The sequence below is a fragment of the Callithrix jacchus genome, chromosome 10 (assembly GCF_049354715.1).
Source record: "Callithrix jacchus isolate 240 chromosome 10, calJac240_pri, whole genome shotgun sequence".
Lineage (NCBI taxonomy): Eukaryota > Metazoa > Chordata > Mammalia > Primates > Cebidae > Callithrix > Callithrix jacchus.
The window spans coordinates 75842665-75864918 of NC_133511.1; the positions used below are offsets into that span (position 1 = coordinate 75842665).

General features: G+C 39.0%; 1 protein-coding gene across 4 annotated transcripts in view; it reads right to left on the reverse strand.

Moving 5' to 3' along the window:
- SBF2 (SET binding factor 2) overlaps positions 1 to 22254 on the reverse strand; it is a 495691-nt gene that overhangs the window by 182438 nt on the left and 290999 nt on the right. For all 4 annotated transcript variants that reach the window (XM_054242060.2, XM_054242059.2, XM_002755039.7 and 1 more), the window contains 2 exons: positions 5701 to 5905; positions 1078 to 1187 (listed from right to left, as the gene is read on the reverse strand). In XM_054242060.2, the coding sequence (XP_054098035.1) occupies positions 1078 to 1187; positions 5701 to 5905 (315 nt within the window). The remainder of the gene's footprint in view (positions 1 to 1077; positions 1188 to 5700; positions 5906 to 22254) is intronic.

Genomic DNA, 22254 nt, shown 5'->3' on the forward strand with positions numbered 1-22254 from the left:
TTTACTATAAGAATATCCATAAAGATGTCTCCTTCAGTCCACAATGTAGGACCTAATTTACTTCACACACAATAATAATAAGCTTAAAAACCTAAAAAGTCAGAACAAAGTAGAAAGTAAGAAGGAAGTAGGAGGGCATAGTATCACTATAGGCAGGTGTAAGAAATAGGATGTGAAAGTTGAAAGCAAGAGAAGTGAAGGACTCCAACTATAAGAAAAAACAGAAACCAAAAAGCACAAAATATAAAGAATACTGGGTCAGTTAGTGTAAAGGCGAACATTTTTATATACTTTACCAGTCCCCGAAAAGAGATATTCAGAACTATGACAATGAATCAGTAAGAAAAGGTTATACTATATCCAGCATGTTTTCACTGAAGAAGGCAAGAAAACATGCTCTAAGGAGGCACATTTAAGTTGAATACCATAATTCCTGTAATTCATTACATATTCTAAAGAGTCTTTGCAATAAATAAAATTATATTTAAAATGTTAAGTTTTGGTCAAGGGTATTGGCTCATACCTATAATCTCAGCATTTTGGGAGGCTGAGGCAGCTGAATCACTTGAGGCCAAGAGTTTGAGACCAGTCTGGCCAACATGGTGAAACCCAGCTCTACTAAAAATACAAAAATGAGGTGAGCATGGTGGAGCGGGCCTGTAGTCCCAGCTACTCAAGAGGCTGAGGCAGGAGAATCACTTCAACCTGGGAGGTTGGAGTGAGCCAAAATCACGCCACTGTACTCCAGCCTGGGAGACAGAGCGAGACTCTGTCTCCAAAAATAAAAAATAAAATAAATAAAATGTTAAGTTCCTAAGTAACATGCCAAAATAGGGTTTTATGAACAATGTTTCAAAGTCGGAGAGAAAAAATTACTACAGATATTTTCCTGGTGGTCAAGCTTGGCCTAACAGCTTTAAATCTTACACATTATTCATTTAAAATGATCCAAACAATGAGAGGATACTTTATTAGGAAAAGGGATAGAATTAAAGAAGAGATCAGCTGGTAACCTCGGCATGTAAATCTGAAAGGGAAATGGTAAATGCTTATTTGGGAAAGATGGTATTTTATTACCTTTTCAGTCTCCAAAATTTTATTTTCAAATATGAATGAGATGCAGTTTCGGACAACTTCTAGTCTCTGTGCACTGTTGAAAACTGTCGTCACCTTGTCCATTATCGAAACTAGTAAAAGAATATAAAGAAAGCACAAACAAATTAAACTCCTTTGGTTGTTACAAAAGCAAAGAGACTATCACCTTGTCCATTAGCAAAACTAGTAAAAGAATATACTTTGGGAGGCCGAGACGGGTGGATCACGAGGTCAAGAGATCAAGACCATCCTGGTCAACATGGTGAAACTCCGTCTCTACTAAAAACACAAAAAATTAGCTGGGCATGGTGGCGTGTGCCTGTAATTCCAGCTACTCAGGAGGCTGAGGCAGGAGAATTGCCTGAACCCAGGAGGCGGAGGTTGCGGTGAGCCGAGATCGCGCCATTGCACTCCAGCCTGGGTAATGCGAGCGAAACTCTGTCTCAAAAAAAAAGAATATAAAGAAAGCACAAATAAATTAAACTCCTTTGGTAATTACAAAAGCACAAAGACCGTTACTTTAAGATTGTAGGGTGGGTGTGGAGGCTCGCGCTGGTAATCCCAGCACTTTGGGAGGCTGAGGTGGGATGATCCCTTGAGTCCAGCTGTTTGAGACAAGCCTTGGCAACATAGCAAGACCCTTCTCTACAAAAAATACAAAATTAGCCATTATGGTGGCTTGGCTTGCACTGTAATCCCAGGGACTTGGGAGGCTGAGGTGGGAGGATCACTTGAGCCCAGGAGTCCAAGGTTGCAGTGAGCTAGTATAGTACTACCAAACTACAGCTCAGTGACAGAGTGAGACTGCATTTCTTATTAGGAAACAAATAGCTGGGCATGGTGGCGTGTGTCTGTAGTCCCAGCTACTTGGGAGGCTGAGGCCAGAGGATCTCTTGAGTCCAGGAGTTCTGGGCTGTAGTGTGCTATGCCGATCGGGTGTCCACACTAAGTTCGGCATCAATATGGTGACCTCCTGGGAGTGGGGGACCACCAGGTTGCCTAAGGAGGGGTGAACCGGCCCAGGTCGGAAACAGACCAGGTCAAAACTCCTGTGCCTATTAGTAGAGGGATCACGCCTGTGAATAGCCACTGTACTCCAGCCTGGGCAACATAGCAAGAACCCATCTCTTAAAAAACAAACAAACAAAAAGAAACAAACAAATAAAAACTGTTTATATGACCTATACTTTATTTTTTCCCTTATTACAGAGCACTGAAGGTATTCCATATCATTATTTTGATTACATGTTGAAGTGTCAGGCTAGTTAATTAATAATTTCACAGGACAGATTCTAATGAGACACTTAACTCTTTTGCAAATTAATTCACACTGCAAAGCAAAATTATATTAAAAAAGTAAACATCTATTTTAAACTTTGTTTATAACTAGTAATATTGTTAATATTTCTAAGATATTACCAAAGAAAAACTACATTCCAAAAATTATTACATGTTGCAAATTTGAATAGAGAGAACTTGAAGGAAACAAGTAGTGTAAAAAAAGATAAATGATCATGATCAATTATCTGCTATACTGTCTTAGGAAAGTCACTTTTTAGTCATGCAAACTTATCACCTTTCACATTTTACCATAGGGTTAGAAAATTCTAGTGTATTACTGAGACTACTAAGCTAGTTACCTAAATAAATTTAACTTATTAATATTAGAAGGATATAAATGAAAGTAGTATTTATACAAAATTTATACTTTCACAAAGAACTATACTATGCCATTTGTTTAAATGGTAGTAACAATAATTCTTTTTTTATATAAATTTAAGGAGTACAAGTACAGTCTTGTCACATGGACAAAATGCACAGCAGTAAAGTTTGGGCTTTTAGTGCATCCATCACCCAGAATAGTGTATATTGTAGCCGTTAAGTAATTTCTCATCCCGCACCCCTTTCCCACCCTCCTAGCCTTCTAAGTTTCCAATATCTTATTATTCCACACTTGATGTCCATGTGTACACATTATTTTAGCTCCCATTTATAAGTGAGAACAGTATTCATAATTCTCAAGCCAAAAAGACTGCTTGTATTTTAAGGCTACTCTTTGGAATCTAGAGGCACAATCCCTTCACCTTCTTCCATACCTAAGAAGAAAGACTATCATATTTTACTCGTTAGTATTCCTTTCATCTCATCTATAAAAACTTGTATTCTTCAAATAATGTTCTAAACTTTTTTTTTTTTTGAGACAGAGTTTCGCTCTTGTTGCCCAGGCTGGAGTGCAACGGCACAATCTCAGCTCACTGCAACTTCTGCCTCCCAGGTTCAAGCGATTCTCCTGTCTCAGCTTCCTGAGTAGCTGGGACTACAGGCATGTGCCACCACACCCGGCTAATTTTGTATTTTTAGTAGAGACGGGATTTCTCCATGTTAGTCAGGCTGGTCTTGAACTCTCGACGTCAGGCGATCCAACCGATGTGGCCTCCCAAAGTTCTAGGATTACAGGCATGAGCCATCACACTCAGCCTTAAATTTTTGTTTTTTTAAATCAAAATGACTATAGGTTCATAATAAGCTGCAAAAGTAATACAAAGAAGATCCTTTTACTCATCACCCAGCTTCCTCCCATGGTGACATCTTTCATAACTATGTTTTATCGGAATAAGGAAAACACCTGGCACAATACAACGAACTAGACTATAGACCTTACTTGAATTTTACCAGTTTTCTTCAAATCATTTTTAATCATGTAACATTAATTTTCTGGTTAAACTGATTATTTCACACAACTTTTCTCTTTGGAATGCTCATTAATAATTGTGGGCTCTGGTGCTTCCCACATAGGTTGGTGGCATAAACTGAATATCTATATTAGAACAGAAAACTTACAATCTCCAATTAATATAACATACTTCATTGAAAGAGCATACTTAAACATCTTTAAGTTATGTTTATAAACTTTTAATTCTAAAATATCTTTAGCAGTATTTTAAATTTTCTTTAGGCTGAGTTATTAGAAAACATATTTTCTTTTTTTTTTTTTTTGAGGTGGAGTCTTGCTCTGTCACTGAGGCTGGAGTGCATGGTGCAATCTTGTCTCATTGCAATCTCTGCCTCCTGGGTTCAAGTGATTCTCCAGGAGGAGAATCACTTAACCTGCCAAGTAGCTGGGACCACAGGCACATGTCACCATGCCTGGCTAATTTTTTGTATTTTTAGTTAGAGGTGGAGTGTCACCATGTTGGCCAGGCTGGTTTTGAACTCCTGATCTCAAGTGATCAGCCCAAGTCGGCTTCCCAAAGTGTGGGGATTACAGGCGCGAGCTGCTGTGCCCAGTCAGAAAACATTTTCTTATAATAAATATGTTTATATCTGGAAATTTTCCCTTTGGAGAATCCAACCTAATTCACATTTCATAATGTGAAGAGATCAGTCACCAGATGCTATACACTTGTAAATATACATGCATCTAATTAACCAACTTCAAAATATATCAAGAAAAACAGGAAAAACTGAGAAATGGGCAGTTCTACTACTATAATGGGAGACTTTAATATATCTTCTTCAATAGCTGGAAAAAAGAGATAAAAGTCAGTAAAGAAAGACAACTCACAAAATGGGGAAAAATTTGCAAATCATGTATCTGGTAGAGGACTTACATATAGGATATACAGAGTATGCTTACAACTCAATTCTAAAAAGACAGCCCAATTTCAAAATGGGCAAAGAGACACTGAAATGGCCAATAGCACATGAAAAGATGCTCAGTATCAGTGGCTGAAATTAGAACTTTTATACACTGCCAGCAGAAATGTAAAATGGCACAACTGCTTTGGGAAATGGTTTGGCAGCTCCTCAAAACATTAAACATAGAATTACCATATGACCCAACAATTCCAATCCTAAGTACACACCCAAGAGAACTGAAAACATGTCTATACAAATCTTGCACATAAATGTTCATAGCAGCATTATTCATAACAGCCAAAATGTAGAACCAACTCAAATATCCATCAACTGATAGATAAATAACCAATGTGATACATTTCCAAACAATGGAGTATTATTCAGACATTTAAAAAGAAATGAAATACTGATACATGCGACAACACAGATGTACCTTGGAAATATTATGCTAAATGAAAGAAGCTAGTCACAAAGGATTGCATATTGTATAATTGTATTTACATAAAATGCCTGGAATAGGCAAAGCTATGAAGACAGAAAGATTACTGTATAAAGCTGGGAAGGAGGTGTTTGGGGAGGAAATGGGGAGTGACTGCTAATAGGTATAGGTTTCTATTTAGGTTATAAAAATAGTCTCAAATTAAATAGTGCTAATGGCTGAAAGAGTCTGTGAATATACTAAAAATTATGGAATTGCACATTTTACACTGGTGAATCACGGTATGTAACTTATACCTCAATAAAGCTGTTATTTAAAAAAAAAGATTCTATAGTGGCAACGTTGGGGTTATGATTACCTTTGTGGGAGGTAGTAAATAAAACAGGGTTTCTGAGTATTGATAATGCTCTGATTCTAGCTATAGGAGTTTGTTCACTTTGTGAAACTTCATCAAACTGCACACTTTTTCTTTTTGTCTTATATCTTTAAAAAAGGTTTACTTTTAAAACAGACAGACAAATACATACCAACAGGTGGACCTGCTGGCACAACACATTTCTTTTCTACTCGTGTAGCAGGAGGTGCATTCTGGTTCTTAGCAAGATTTTCCTGTATTAATTCCTGAACCCGGGCTTCATTAATCTTTGGGAAAGGAAGAATATGAACTCGCAAATGGGATCCTTCTGTTGGGCGTGGAACTTTCTGGAATGCCATATGAGGGTTTGGATTCTCCTGTAATATCAGACATAGGTAAAATTATTCAAAAGTTAAAGTAACAATGGTAGGTCACCAGGAAGGGAGTGGGAGCTTACAGGGACACGAGCTGAGTGGTTATACATACATTCATATATATGCCATAAAATATGAAGTACCAAAATCTTACTACTTCTTACATGATCTGTCAGCAGTAGCTGATACAGCTGGCATCTGTCTTCCTCTTCCATGAACACTTTCTTTACTTGGTTTCTAGGTCTTCTTGCTATATCTTTGTCTATTTCTCAACTATTTCTCGTCTCTCTAATCTCTTAACAATGTGAATACCTCAGGGCTCAGTCCTTGGGTCTTTTTTCTAGTAACACTTATTCCTTGGTGATCACTTCCAGTCTCCTATCTTTAAACCATAAAAACACCAATAAGTCACACATTTTTTTCTTCAAGCAAGCTTTCTCCTAAACTCCATACCCACGTTTAACTTTCTATACAGTATTTTCACTTGGATTTTAAAAAAAAATTCTAAACTTATATCCAGAATGGAGCCCTTAATCTTCACCAACCTCTAACCCTGCTTTTTTCAGTCTTCCTCACATCAGTATATGGCACGTTTATTTTTTCCAATCACTTAGGCAAAAATCTTAGCGTTATCTTTAATGCCATTCTCTAATACCCAATTCTCCATTTCTCTGCAGATCTTGTGGACTTTACCTTTAAAATGTTTACAACCTGGCCAGTTTCACAACACTTTGGTTCAAGCCAATACCGCACATTACAGCTACAGCTGTACAACAGTCTCCCAGTCTCCCTGCTTCTGCCTGTACTCCTTCATTCAACACTGCAGACCACGTGATCTAGTTAAGAGAATGTCAATTCATTACATAACCATTCTGTTCATTCCAATAGCTCTTCATCTTACAGTAAAACCCGAAGTTCTTAAAACAACTTACAAGGCCCTACAAGATCTGGCCTTTCTATCTGATCTGTCCTACCATGGTTTCTATCATTTCGTCTAATCTAGACACACAAAACTTCATGTTCCTAACTCAAAGCCTTTGCACTTTACTGTTCTCTCTGCCTGGAATGCCTGTGCTCCATGAATCTGTACAGCATCCTCCTTCCTCTCTTGCATTCTTACCTCAAAAGCCACCTTTCCCAATCACCTTATCTAAAATTATACTCTCTCCCCCAAAACGCTCCTTATCCCCATTATATTTTTCTCTATATCACTTACCACTCTCTCATATATTTCACATTTTATTTAACTTGTTTATTGTCTATCCTTCTCTCTATAAAACAAAGCTCCATGATGGTAGATGTACACCTACTACATCTAGAAACTGCCTAGCACACAGCAGTCACTCTAAATCTCTTCCTACGGCATCTTAATGAGGGGGACACAATGTTGAACACACATCAGGATTACAAGAATTGAATTAAAAGTGTCAGCTAATATTTTTAAAGACTATTGGGGTTGGCATAAACTTTTTTTTTTGAGACGAAGTTTCACTCGTTACCCAGGCTGGAGTGGCGCGATCTTGGCTCACCGCAACCTCCGCCTCCTGGGTTCAGGCAATTCTCCTGCCTCAGCCTCCTGAGTAGCTGGGATTACAGGCACACGCCACCATGCCCAGTTAATTTTTTGTATTTTGAGTAGAGACGGGGTTTCACCATGTTGACCAGGATGGTCTTGATCTCTTGACCTCGTGATCCACCTGCCTCGGCCTCCCAAATGCTGGGATTACAGGCATGAGTCACCGTGCCTGGCCGGCATGAACTTTTATCTAGTCGTCTAGTTAAGCAGGATTAGATCTCAAAGACTGCAGGTAGAATGGAATCCATTCTTTTATAAACATCTCTAGGGAAGGCTGCTTTACAATTATTCTTGACTAATTCTAGCACTTATCCTTTGCAACCAGAAAATTCCTTATTCCCACTGAACTTATGTTATTGATGCTGTAGATTAAATTCAATACTTTCCCATACATCCTCTTGACAGTTAAAAATGTCCAACTGCCATCACGTTTTAGGGTTGCTTCCCACAATTCTTTTTGGTTATATGGCCCAAAAGAAAAGGTTGGGCTAAGCCAAATGATATAATTAGCATGTCTCAGCAATATAATAGAAATAATACTGTTTTAAGTGTCAAAATGCATGAGTTTCCATCCTTGCTCTACTCCTTCTTATCTGATGCAGGACAAACAACTTTGCCTTAAGTTATATATTTAAGCTTATCTTACATAAGGCTCCTTAGGAGGTGAAATCAGATTTAAAATCTGTTCTTGTCAAAGCAGCCCTCATACATGCTCTGTATTTCCCATCTAGCAAAGACAGGGAAAAATAAGTAAGTAAATCCTTACTCCAACTCTTAGTAATCACTCTTTCTAAACCAAATGTTGAAAAACTGTGCTATAATTTTGTCTGAAATTAACACCAATGACACTGGCCTGTAGTGTCTAAAACTGCCCTTTTCAAAAAGTAGTATTTCTGTTCTTTAGGATTGACTTTTACACTTATCTTGTCTTCTCAAAAATAATAAATATCAATTCTCTAAAACATATTGGGTAGATGTCTTTTTTCAGGCTGGTCAGGTAATTCATGTAGATCTTGAGATCTGAATTTTTTAAAGTATATTCATTACTTTGGTTTCTATTTATACTTTCTTTATAATAAGAATTAAAACTTTAAATACATTTCCAATGAAGTAAATATTTCTTATAATAAAATTTAAAACATGGAAATATAAAAGTAGAAATAATTTTAGTAATCCCAGTATTTTTTTCTAGTCATATATATATGTTTTTCTCTATCACTATATATCAGCCTTCTGTCTTGTTCCAAAAATGACTTAGGGTGGTTTAGAAAGAGCAGGATGCATTGGAAAGGCACAGTGTCTTATGCTTATGTAATCTTAGCACTTTGGAAGGTCAAAGTAGGTGAATCACTTCAGACCAGGAGTTCAAGACCAGCTTGCACAACACAGTGAGACCTCATTTCTACAAAAAAATTAAAAATTAGCCAGGTATGGTGGTGCCTGCCTGTAGTCCCAGCTACTCAGGGGACTGAGGGAGGAAGAGAGTTTAAGCCTGGGAGATGGAGGCTGCGACAAGCCGTGATTGCACCACCACACTCCAGCCTGGGTTACAGAGTGAGACCTTGTCTCAAGAAAAGAAAAAGAAGAATGCACATATCACTTCTAGTCAAAATTTCTAAAAAGTCTGTCCTGTAATTTGGCAAGTTCACCCTAAACTTTATACGGACAAAGACCAAAAAACAGTCAAGGAAATTCTGAAAAACAGTTAAGTGAGAGAGTTAAAATTTCCAGATATCAAAACTTACATAAACATTTAATAATATAGTACAACAACCGTTATTAGTGAAGAGTTAAAAGGACAAATGGAATAGAATAGAGAGCCCCAAAACAGGATTATATGAGAAAATATGATAGAGACAGGTGGCATGACAATTCAGGGAGAAAGGTAAGACAACTCAATGAGAAAGGTAGTATAACAATGTATTTTTGGAGGGAGGACTCAAGATGGCGCTGTGAGAACAACCCAGGATTGGAGCTCTCGTTGAATCCGCGAAGAGGTGAGTCGGAGCTGCATTTCCAGACTGATCTTCGTTGCCCACAGAACGGGGAAACTCCCAAGTATAAAAAAGACACGGGACGCCAGGCAGTAGGTCTGCCTGGCGAAGCCGGCAGCCGGGGTGGCGGCGGCCGGCCCTACCCAGCAATCCCCACAGGGCGCACTTGTCAGGGTGCCCTGTTGAACCGGCAACCTGAGACGGAGAGGGCTAGACTTGAGACTGAACGAGACTTGGACAGTAGGCCAGCCCAGGGGATTGCAGGGACAGAGCGTTCGGGGTACCCAGTGGGACGAACAAAACCGCGATTTCAAACTATCCCGGGCAGACGGTCCGAGACGCTCGGTGGGGGAGGGGCGTCCACCACTACCGAGGCAACCCGCCCCAACTGAGATACACGCCCACTGCAGACGCAGCCAGCCGTTGCCGAGGCAACCCGTCCCTACTGAGATACATGCCCACTGCTGACGCAGCCTCCCATTGCCGAGGCAACCCGTCCCTACTGAGATACACGCCCACTGCTGACGCAGCCTGCCGTTGCCGAGGCAACACGCTACAACGAAGAGACTCCACTGCAGGGCGTGGCAGAGACCACAGCAGAGCCTGCAGGAACAGGGCGAATCACACAACGGCAGGGCGGAGACTCAGCAGGCAAACAGAGGCTAGTCTGCCTCCTAGCTGGGCAGGACACCTCAATGGACATCGAAAAATAAAGCCCGAACCCCCCAACACAGAGCATTTGAGAAAAAAGCTCTGTTGCAGCAGAATCAAACATAGCAGCCTAACAGCCCTGAATGAACAACAGAGCTCACAGCTCAGAAATTGAGCTCCTTAAAAGTACAGACTGTCTCCTCAAGCAGCTCCCTGACCCCTCTATATCCAAAAGACTGACATTTGGCAGGCATCATCCTGGGACAAAGATAGCAGAAAAAGAAACGGGTAGCATCCCTCACTGTGCCACAGCTGCTAGAGGTGCACCCCAGACAAGCAGGGCCTGGAGTGGACCTCAGCAGTCGTACAGCGAAGGGGCTAGGCTGGTAGAAGGAAAACCAAGTAACAGAAATACTTCATCATCAACAATCTGGGTGTCCACTCAGAGACCCAATCGAAAAGTCAGCAACTACGCTGACGACAAGCGGATAAACCCACAAAGATGGGAAGAAACCAGCGAAAAAAGGAGGAAAACACCCGAAACCAGAACACCTCGCCTCCTAGAAAGGACCAAAACTCCTCACCAGCAAAGGAGCAAAGCTGGACAGAGAATGACTGTGACGAAATGATGGAATTAGACGTCAGAAGGTGGATAATGAGAAACTTTTGTGAGCTAAAAGAACATGTATTAAATCAATGCAAAGAAACTAAGGAACTTAAAAAAAGATATGAGGAAATGATAACAAGAATGGATAACTTAGAGAAGAATATGAATGAATTAAAGGAGCTGAAAAACACAATACGAGAACTTCGTGAAGCATGCACAAGTTTCAATAGCCGAATTGACCAAGCAGAAGAAAGAATATCTGAAGTCGAAGACCAACTCAATGAAATTAAACGAGAAACCAAGATCAGAGAAAAAAGCGCAAAAAGGAATGAACAAAGTCTCCAAGAAATGTGGGACTATGTGAAAAGACCTAACCTACGTTTGATAGGTGTACCAGAAGGGGGCGAAGAGAATGAATCCAAGCTGGAAAATACTCTTCAGGACATCATCCAGGAAAATTTCCCCCACCTAGCAAGACAGGCCAACACTCAAATGCAGGAAATACAGAGAACACCACAAAGATATTCCGCAAGAAGAGCAACCCCAAGGCACATAATCGTCAGATTCAACAAGGTTGAAATAAAGGAGAAAATACTAAGGGCAGCCAGAGAGAAAGGTCAAGTTACCCACAAAGGGAAGCCCATCAGACTCACAGCAGATCTCTCGGCAGAAACACTACAAGCCAGAAGAGAGTGGGGGCCAATATTCAACATTCTTAAAGAAAAGAACTTTCAACCCAGAATTTCATATCCAGCCAAACTGAGCTTCAGAAGTGAAGGAAAAATAAAATCCTTTGCGAACAAGCAAGTACTCAGAGATTTTGTCACCACCAGGTCTGCTTTACAAGAGCTCCTAAAAGAGGCACTACACATAGAAAGGAACAACCAATACCAGCCATTCCAAAATCACACTAAATGCTAAAGAGCATCAACATAATGAAGAATCTACAACAACTAACAGGCAAAACAGCCACTTAGCATCAAAATGGCAGTATCAAATTCACACATAACAATATTAACCCTAAATGTAAATGGACTAAATGCACCAGTCAAAAGACACAGACTGGCAAATTGGATAAAAAACCACAACCCATCAGTGTGCTGTATCCAGGAAACCCATCTCACATGCAAGGATACACAAAGGCTCAAAATAAAGGGATGGAGGAAGATTTACCAAGCAAATGGAGAGCAAAAAAAAGCAGGAGTTGCAATTCTCATCTCTGATAAAATAGACTTTAAAGCAACAAAGATCAAAAGAGACAAAGAAGGCCATTACATAATGGTAAAAGGATCGATAAAACAAGAAGAGCTAACGATCCTAAACATATATGGACCCAATACAGGAGCACCCAGATACATAAGGCAAGTTCTTAACAACTTACAAAGAGACTTAGACTCCCACACAATAATAGTGGGAGACTTTAACACTCCACTGTCAATATTAGACAGATCAACCAGACAGAAAATCAACAAGGATATCCAGGGCTTGAACTCAGACCTGGAGCAAGCAAACCTGATAGACATTTACAGAACTCTCCACCCCAAATCCACAGAATACACATTCTTCTCAGCACCACATCACACCTACTCTAAAATTGACCACATAATTGGAAGTAAAGCACTGCTCACCAAATGCAAAACAACTGAAATCATAACAAACAGCCTCTCAGACCATAGTGCAATCAAGTTAGAACTCAGAATACAGAAACCAACCCAGAACCGCACAGCTTCATGGAAACTGAACAACTGGCTCTTGAATGTTTACTGGGTAAACAATGAAATGAAGTCAGAAACAAAGAAGTTCTTCGAAACCAATGAGAACAAAGACACAACATGCCAGAACCTCTGGGACACATTTAAAGCAGTCTCTAGAGGAAAGTATATAGCAATAAGTGCCCATATGAGGAGAATGGAGAGATCCAAAATTGACACCCTATCGTCAAAATGGAAAGAGCTAGAGGAGCAAGATCAAAAAAACTCAAAACCCAGCAGAAGACAAGAAATAACTAAGATCAGAGCTGAACTGAAGGAGATTGAGACACGAAAACCCCTTCAAAAAATCAATAAATCCAAGAGCTGGTTTTTTGAAAAGATCAACAAAATAGACAGACCACTAGCCAGATTGATTAAAAAGAAAAGAGAGAACAACCAAATAGATGCAATAAAAAATGATAAAGGGGAAATCACCACAGATTCCACAGAAATTCAAACCATCATCAGAGAATATTACAAACAACTCTATGCACATAAACTAGTAAACCTGGAAGAAATGGATAAATTCCTGGACTCCTGCATCCTCCCAAGCCTAAACCAGGAGGAAGCTGAAACTATGAATAGACCAATAACAAGGTCAGAAGTTGAGGCAGCAATTAAGAGCCTACCACACAAAAAAAGCCCAGATCCAGACGGGTTCACAGCCGAATTCTACCAGACACACAAAGATGAGCTGGTACCATTCCTTCTAAAACTATTTCAAACAATCCAAAAAGAGGGAATCCTTCCCAAATCATTTTACGAGACCAACATCATTCTGATACCAAAACCCGGCAGAGACCCAACTAGAAAAGAAAACTTCAGGCCAATATCCATGATGAACATAGATGCAAAAATCTTCAATAAAATAATGGCAAGCCGAATGCAACAGCAAATCAAAAAACTTATTCACCATGATCAAGTAGGATTCATCCCGGGGATGCAAGGCTGGTTCAACATACGCAAGTCTATAAACGTAATTCACCACATAAACAGAACCAAAAACAAAAACCACATGATTATCTCAATTGACGCAGAGAAGGCATTTGACAAAATTCAACAGCCCTTTATGCTAAAAACCCTCAATAAACTCGGTATCGATGGAACGTATCTCAAAGTAATAAAAGCTATTTATGGCAAACCAACAGCCAATATCATACTGAATGGGCAAAAACTGGAAGTATTCCCTTTGAAATCTGGCACTAGACAAGGATGCCCTCTTTCACCACTCCTATTCAATATAGTTCTGGAAGTTCTAGCCAGAGCAATCAGGCAAGAAAAAGAAATAAAGGGTATTCAAATAGGAAAGGTGGAAGCCAAATTGTCTCTATTTGCAGACGACATGATAGTATACCTAGAAGACCCCATCACCTCAGCCCAAAAACTCCTGAAACTGATAAGCAACTTCAGCAAAGTTTCAGGATATAAAATCAATGTGCAAAAATCACAAGCATTCGTCTACACCAATAACAGACTTAAAGAAAGCCAAATCAAGAACGAACTGCCATTCACAATTGCTACAAAAAGAATAAAATACCTTGGAATACAACTCACAAGGAACGTAAGGGACCTCTTCAAGGAGAACTACAAACCACTGCTCAACGAAATCAGAGAGGACACAAACAGATGGAGAAACATTCCATGTTCATGGTTAGGAAGAATTAACATCTTGAAAATGGCTATACTGCCCAAAGTAATTTACAGAATCAACGCTATCCCCATCAAGCTACCATTGACTTTCTTCACAGAACTGGAAAAAACCACCATGAACTTCATATGGAACCAAAAGAGAGCCCGCATAGCCAAGTCAATTCTAAGCAAAAAGAGCACAGTGGGGAGCATCACACTACCGGATTTCAAACTATACTACAAGGCTACAGTAATCAAAACAGCATGGTACTGGTACCAAAACAGAGATATAGACCAATGGAACAAAACAGAGGCACCGGAGGCAACACAACATACATACAACTATACAATCTTTGATAAACCTGACAAAAACAAGCAAGGGGGAAAGGATTCCATGTTTAACAAATGGTGTTGGGAAAACTGGCTAGCCATGTGCAGAAAGCAGAAACTGGACCCCTTCCTGACACCTTACACTAAAATTAACTCCAGATGGATTAAAGACTTAAACATAAGACCTGGCACCATAAAAACCCTAGAAGGAAATCTAGGCAAAACTATCCAGGACATAGGAGTAGGCAAGGACTTCATGAACAAAACACCAAAAGCATTGGCAACAAAAGCCAAAATAGACAAATGGGACCTAATCAAACTCCACAGCTTCTGCATGGCAAAAGAAACAGTCACTAGAGTGGATCGGCAACCAACAGAATGGGAAAAAATTTTTGCAGTTTACCCATCTGACAAAGGGCTGATATCCAGAATTTACAAAGAACTCAAACGAATTTACAGGAAAAAAACAAACAAGCCCATTCAAAAGTGGGCAAAGGATATGAACAGACACTTTACGAAAGAAGACATATATGAGGCCAACAATCATATGAAAAAATGCTCATCGTCACTGGTCATCAGAGAGATGCAAATCAAAACCACATTGAGATACCATCTCACGCCAGTTAGAATGGCGATCATTAAAAAATCTGGAGACAACAGATGCTGGAGAGGATGTGGAGAAATAGGAACACTTTTACACTGTTGGTGGGAGTGTAAATTAGTTCAACCATTGTGGAAGACAGTGTGGCGATTCCTCAAGGCCTTAGAAATAGAAATTCCATTTGACCCAGCAATCCCATTACTGGGTATATATCCAAAAGACTATAAATCGTTCTACTATAAGGACACATGTACAGGAATGTTCATTGCAGCACTGTTTACAATAGCAAAGACCTGGAATCAACCCAAATGCCCATTGTTAATAGACTGGATTGGAAAAATGTGGCACATATACACCATGGAATATTATGCAGCAATCAGAAATGATGAGTTCGTGTCGTTTGTAGGGACATGGATGAATCTGGAGAACATCATCCTCAGCAAACTGACACAAGAACAGAAAATGAAACACCGCATATTCTCACTCATAGGTGGGTGATGAAAAATGAGAACACATGGACACAGAAAGGGGAGTACTAAACACTGGGGTCTATTGGGGGGAAAAGGGGAGGCCCAGAGGGAGGGGGAGGTGGGGAGGGATAGCCTGGGGAGAAATGCCAAATGTGGGTGAAGGGGAGAAGGAAAGAAAAGCACACTGCCATGTGTGTTCCTACGCAACTGTCTTGCATGCTGTGCTCATGTACCCCAAGACCTAAAATCCAATAAAAAATTAAAAACAAAAACAAAAACAAAAAACAATGTATTTTTACTTTATGATCTCTGATTTTAGAACGCCTAGTTTCAAACCCTAGCTTGGCCACTTACTAGAGTGTGATCTGGTGCAGTGTCAGTTCACTTACCCCTGTGTTTTAGTGTCAACATCTGTAAGGAAGATAATACAGCACCTACTTCATAAGGTTCTTATGAGTATTGAATGAGCTATAACAGTAAAGCTTTTAGAACACACACACACACACACACACACACACACACACACACACTCCCCACCCCATAATGAATCTAAAGTCTGTTTTCTAAAAGTTTAGGCTACATTCATTTAAAAAATATTTATTCTCTTTTTTTTTTTTTTTTTGAGACAGTGTTTCGCTCTTGTTGCCCAGGCTAGAGTGCAATGGCGCAATCTTGGCTCATTGTAACCTCTGCCTCCTGGGTTCAAGAGATTCTCCTGCCTCAGGCCCCCAAGTAGCTGGGATGACAGGCATGCATCACCACACCCACTTAATTTTGTATTTTTAGTAGAGATGGGGTTTCACCATGTTGGCCAGGTTGGTCTCGAACTCCTGACCTCAGGTGATCTGCCCACCTTAGCTTCCCAAAGTGCTGGGATTACAGGTGTAAGCCACCGTGCCTGGCCAAAAAATATTTATTCTCTTATTCTCTGCATATTCTATGGCATGGTACCACACTTGTATAACTAAAACCATCTCTTTATCCCAAGATTTCCATCACATTACCAATTATTTATATTTTAATAATTACAGTAGTATCCGATAGGTTTTAAATAGATACCATTTATGTAAAAAAGATGTTGCTATTAGTTATTAACAGTCTTCCCAGAAGCAATTAGAAATATTGTAAACCAAATCCATACTCAATTTAGAATTACAAGCATTTAAAAAACCATGTTAAAACAAAGTTCAAAGTTGAATATCTGTAGTTGTATAGATATTCTACACCAAAAGGCAGATTAGGGGTTAATTTTGTTAAATTATGATATATTTATCTGTGTTTAGAAGATTCGAAAAAGACTCATGCCCCAGAATGTAGTGGTATTTGGTTTTCTGGCTCCCGAGTCTGTGTACTGCTGCCCTCTAATGGGCAGCATGATAAATGTGAAGGACCTCATTTGATACCTTGAACTAACTTGGTCACATAATGACTTTTGAGAAGACAGCAGCAATGAGAGGAGGTTAAGGGTAGGGCTCCCTGTACTCTGCATATTCTTAAAAACATCTGCTCTTACTCAAAATATGTTTGGACTGGTCCCTTGAAGGTCACCAACCTCATTAAAAGCTACAGCCCTGTTTGTGTTGAATCTCCTTGTTGAAATAAGGAAATCCGTTATTTTCTGACAGTACAAAGCAGCAGCCAAATTTTCATCTTTGATTCCAGAGAAATGCAAATATAAAGTAGTAAAGGTTTAGACAACTAAACGCAGCAAATCTGGCAACAATTTTTCCCAAAGTAATAAAAAAAACTACTGAAGAAAGTTTGGCAGAATGTACTGTCTTAAAATTTTGAACTTAGATAATGATTTTCAAGGAATAGTCGCTATAATCCTGCTTTAAGAGTATACTTTAGTAATTCGAGGTACAATGATTTTTCTCAGGTGTGAAAAAATGACATATTCACACATCATCTGGTCTGGAACACCCTCCCAACCTCCCCCCCCCCCCCACCCAGTTTGGTAGGCAAAGTAAGAATACGCCTAGGGGTTACAGAATACAAGGCTTAGAACTAATTTCAAATAAAAGCAAAGCAAAGCAAAACAAAAGCCCCAAACCCCACTGGAAATTCAAAGTAGGCAACAGCCACCTTGGGAAAAAGAAAATTTTTCCTACACATTGGTGAATGACAAATCAATATGATATTGTTAGAGCTTACCAAGTTTCCCAGATTAATTCAAGTATCTGAAATTATTAAATGTGCACCAATTACACTTAGAGCTATATGGGACAGCAAACTATACAAATTTTTTTTTCAAATACAGTTGATGAGAATATTGTCACTGGAGTAAATTGTTAAACATTGTCAAAATGTAACTGGACTCTTTAGAGTTGCCTGGCAGTGCACATGACATTGATGGAGCCACTCATCCTCAATTTTCCAACTTCATAGGATCACATCCTTGTGAGATGATTGAGACATTCAATTGAATGTCTTATCCTTAATACAAATAAATTTGGTGGATGACTTTAATATCTGATATGCTGGTTGCCGTAATCCAGGGTTTCTCAATCTAAGCAGCACATTTGGATTTGATAATTATTTGGGGTGAAGAGTGGGTGTCTTGTGTATTGTAAGGCATTTAGAAGCATCCTTGGCCTTTATCCTCTAGAAGACAGCAGCACAGTACCTCCAACTGTGATAACCAAATATGTCTTCAGACCAATTTAACGCAGTAGGGTGGGAGGGCTGCTCCTGTTGAGAACCACTGCTCTAATTCATGACTCCAGATGGAGATTTAGCATTCTAAGACAAGTACTCTTGTTACAAGTATGAACACAACATACAGTGACCAGTTAAGAGTTCTATACTCTCACTCACCTGCTGAAATACGAATTAGAATCACAATGAGATACTGCCACATACCTGTTGGAAAGGCTAAAACAAAACAAAAACAAAAAACCAACTGACAATACCAAGTTCTAGTAAGGATGTGGCACAAATGGAACTCTAATATACTGCTGGTAAGAATGCAAAGTAATATAGACACTTGGAAAAACAGCTTGGCAGTTTCCTATACAGATAAATACTGTATTTCCACATATTCTGGTATCCCAACTCCTAGGTATTCATACAAGAGAAATGAAAACTTATATTCACACAAAAACCTATTCAAATGTTTGGGGTGGTTTTATTCATTATTGCTAAAATCACCTTTCAGCTGGTCAACAGATAAATAAAACTTTAGTCCATCCATAAAATGGATTGCCACTCAGAAAAAGGAATAAACAATTGTATGAAGCAACATGATTGAATCTGAAATGCACTGTGCTAAGTGAATGGAGCCAAACTCAAAGAACTATATGATGACATTATGAAAAAAGCAAAACTACAGAGACAAAAAAAACAGATCAGTAGTTGCCAAGTATTTGAGGTGGTGGGAAGATGTGTCTATAAAGGAGCATTAGAAAACCCTGGGAGTGATAGAAATACTCTATATCCTTATTGTGGTGCTGGTGGTTGTATGACTTCATGCATTTGTCCAAACTCATAACTGTAGATTAAATATACATTTTGCTGTATATAACAATTATACCATGATAAACCTGTCTTATAAGTGAAATAACAAAGAAGTAGGATAGAATGGGAGAGGGGGTTCAATTGGAATGAAGCCCTACCCCTATGCTTTGGGGTAAGGCTTCATTTCATCATCATAATCTATATAAGTTATGTCTATATCTTGACTCTCTAAGACTAAAGATAATCACAAAATCTTAATTTCTTCCTATAATTAAAAATTCCTTTATTCAGAGTTGGTAAACAATATAAATATTATCAGTGTAGATTACAATTGTGTGGTAGTGAAATTAATTTTCTGCAGAAATGTAAAGGGTGTAGATTTTATTTGATTTGGACTAATTATTTCTTGTATTTGAGTTTCATTCTCCCATTAGGATTCTAACACCTATTTGGTTCAATGCTAGTCAATGAAATATCTCTAACACATGATTAGAAATCTCATATTATTTTACAAGGAAATTTAGGTTTTTTAATACTTTTGAACTTTTACTAAAACTGTCAGACAAAGCCAGGTATAGTAATGTGTGTCTGTAGTCCCAGCTACTTGGGAGCATGAGGTGGGAGGATCGCTTGAGCCCAGAAGTTTGAGGCTGTAGTGCACTATGTTTGTGCCTGTGAACAGCCACTGCACTTCAGCCTGGGCAACAAAGTGAGATGCTATCTCTAAAATAAAAAACAAAAAACAACAAAACAAAAATTGTCAGACAAATTACACAGTCTAGTAAATATTTTTAAACTATTGCAGATGCAAAACAAATTAGAAAAACTATACTATGTAAAACAGTAAAACATGTCCAACTGATTTCTTAATGCCCTGAAGTGGAGGTTTTATGAAGTTCTTGTCTTGGCCTATCTTTCTGTCTTGGCCTATCTCAATATTCTCACTTTGTAAAAACATTTGTTAGTGGTCCTTTATATATGCATATCAAGAATCACAGAGGTCGGGGGCACTGGCTCACCCCTGTAATTCCAACACTTTAGGAAGCTGAGGTGGGAAGACTGTTTGAGGCTAGGAGTTCAAGACCATCCAGGGCAACATAATGAGACTCTATTTCTACAAAAAAATTACAAAATATTAGCTAGGCATGGTGGTGTGTGCCTATAGTCTCAGCTACTAGGGAGGCTGTAGCAGGAGGACTGCTTGAATCTAGGGGGTCAAGGTTGCAATGTGCTATGATCAAGCCACCGCACTCCTGCCTGGGTGACCGGGCATGACTTTGTCTCTTTAAGGAAAAAAAAATGTGTTCTCACGCAGACACTGAAGATTCTGAAAGCCAAAAAAGTAGGCCAACCCCTACATTATCAATCGGGAATAGAAAGAAAAGCTGCATAGATGCGTTGCCAATAATCTTCACGGTATAAACTCTGCCAATGCTTACAGTTTGTCTCTAATGTATTTAGTTGTTTCCTTCTCCTTCCTTCCACCTAACCCACCAAAGTCACCAAATGCTTTTTCTTAATTATTTGGGAAGCTCCATAAAGCTAAAAGAGCAGCTAAGCTCAGTGACATTCTACTCACACACATCCTTTCACATTCCTCACACCTCACTAAAAATCAATATAAAGGAGTGGTGAAAAGAGACTGGAAAATTACGGTATATTTTTGAGGTGCTTCAAAGGGAAATGAAAAGAGGGCCTAGATATACATATCAGACTTCAGTGCAATAAAGTATTTACAAACATCTGAATGGAATTACCAGGTCTCAATTCCAACCCAATAATAAGGAAAGAGTCAAATTATATGGTTGGTTCTTCCTTACCAAAAGGGAATTTTAGAAATGTGATTAAAAAAAAAAACTGGTTAAAAATAGAACCATGTGGATTACTTTCTTTGCATTGACACCATCCTGCCTCCCTCCCCACAATTTCCTGCATAACCCAAGAAAGCAACGTTACTGTCATGTTCTGCTTTTTAACTTTGTAAAGTGTTTGCTTCATGAATGATTTTATCATCATGGACTTCACAATCTTAGCACTAGAAGGAATCTCAGACAATCTAATGACAATCCACTGGGATAGTCACAAATTCTTACTTGTCATGACTGTGTATCCTTTTCTGAAGGATATTAGGAGAATTATGTATCTAGAAAATGCTTGGCACTAAGTACTTAAAGAATATAATTTATTACATTAAATGAAATATAATTAGATTGTGAAAAAAATTCGACTGTGAAAAAAATTTCCAATAAGACCATGAAATGTAGAAGACATTTGAAGGACGCTTACCTAGTAGTACAGTCTCTCAATAATATCTCATGATGATCACTTTTAAAGGATAGGGATTGTGTGTGTGTGTGTGTGTGTGTGTGTGTGTGTGTGTGTGTGTTTGAGACAGGGTCTCACTTTATTGCCCAGGCTGGAGTGTGGTAGCAGGACCTTGGCTCACTGCAGCCTCAACCTCATGGGCCAAGGTGGGTAGATCCCTTGAGCCCAGGAGTTCCAGATCAGTCTGGGCAACATGGTGAAACTCCATCTCTACCAAAAATACAAAACAAAAAAATTAGCTGAGTGTGTTGGCATATGCCTATAGTTCCAGCTACTTCAGAGGCTGAGGCTGGAGGATTGCTTGAGCCCAGGAGTTCGAGGCTGCAGTGAGCTACAACTGTGCCACTGTACACAACAGAGCAAGACCTTGTCTAAAAAAAAGAACATGTAAAGTCAACGACTGGAAACATCACTGTTTTTTCCAATTGGAAATGATTCAGCCTTATAGTGAAAGAACATAGACTAAGGAAATGAATAGATAAAAATTCCCAATTTAAAATCTGGATTTTATCACTTAAGAGCCATATAATTCTAAGTCAATTATCCCCACTAAAATGGGGATAATGACACCTGCCTTACACTGTTGTTATGAGGATGAGAGCTAATGTATGTAAAGTGCTTAATCCCATGCCTGGCACATTGTAGCTAAATGTGCTCTCATGCAGACACTGAAGATTCTGAAAGCCAAAGTGGGCCAATTCCTGCATTATCAACAGGGCATGAGAAGAAAAGCTGTATATTTATATATGAACTCAATATTTACTATCATTATAATAGGTCAACAGAAATTTCTCATATGATCATGCCGTAACTACTTCTACGCAGCCATAATAAGTGACAAAGACTATCACACAACACAAGCTTTCCTTCTGACAGAATTCTAACAGATTTAAAAGTTTCAGTATACTAATCAAGAAACACATTTATTGGCTGGGTGCCGTGGCTCAAGCCTGTAATCCCAG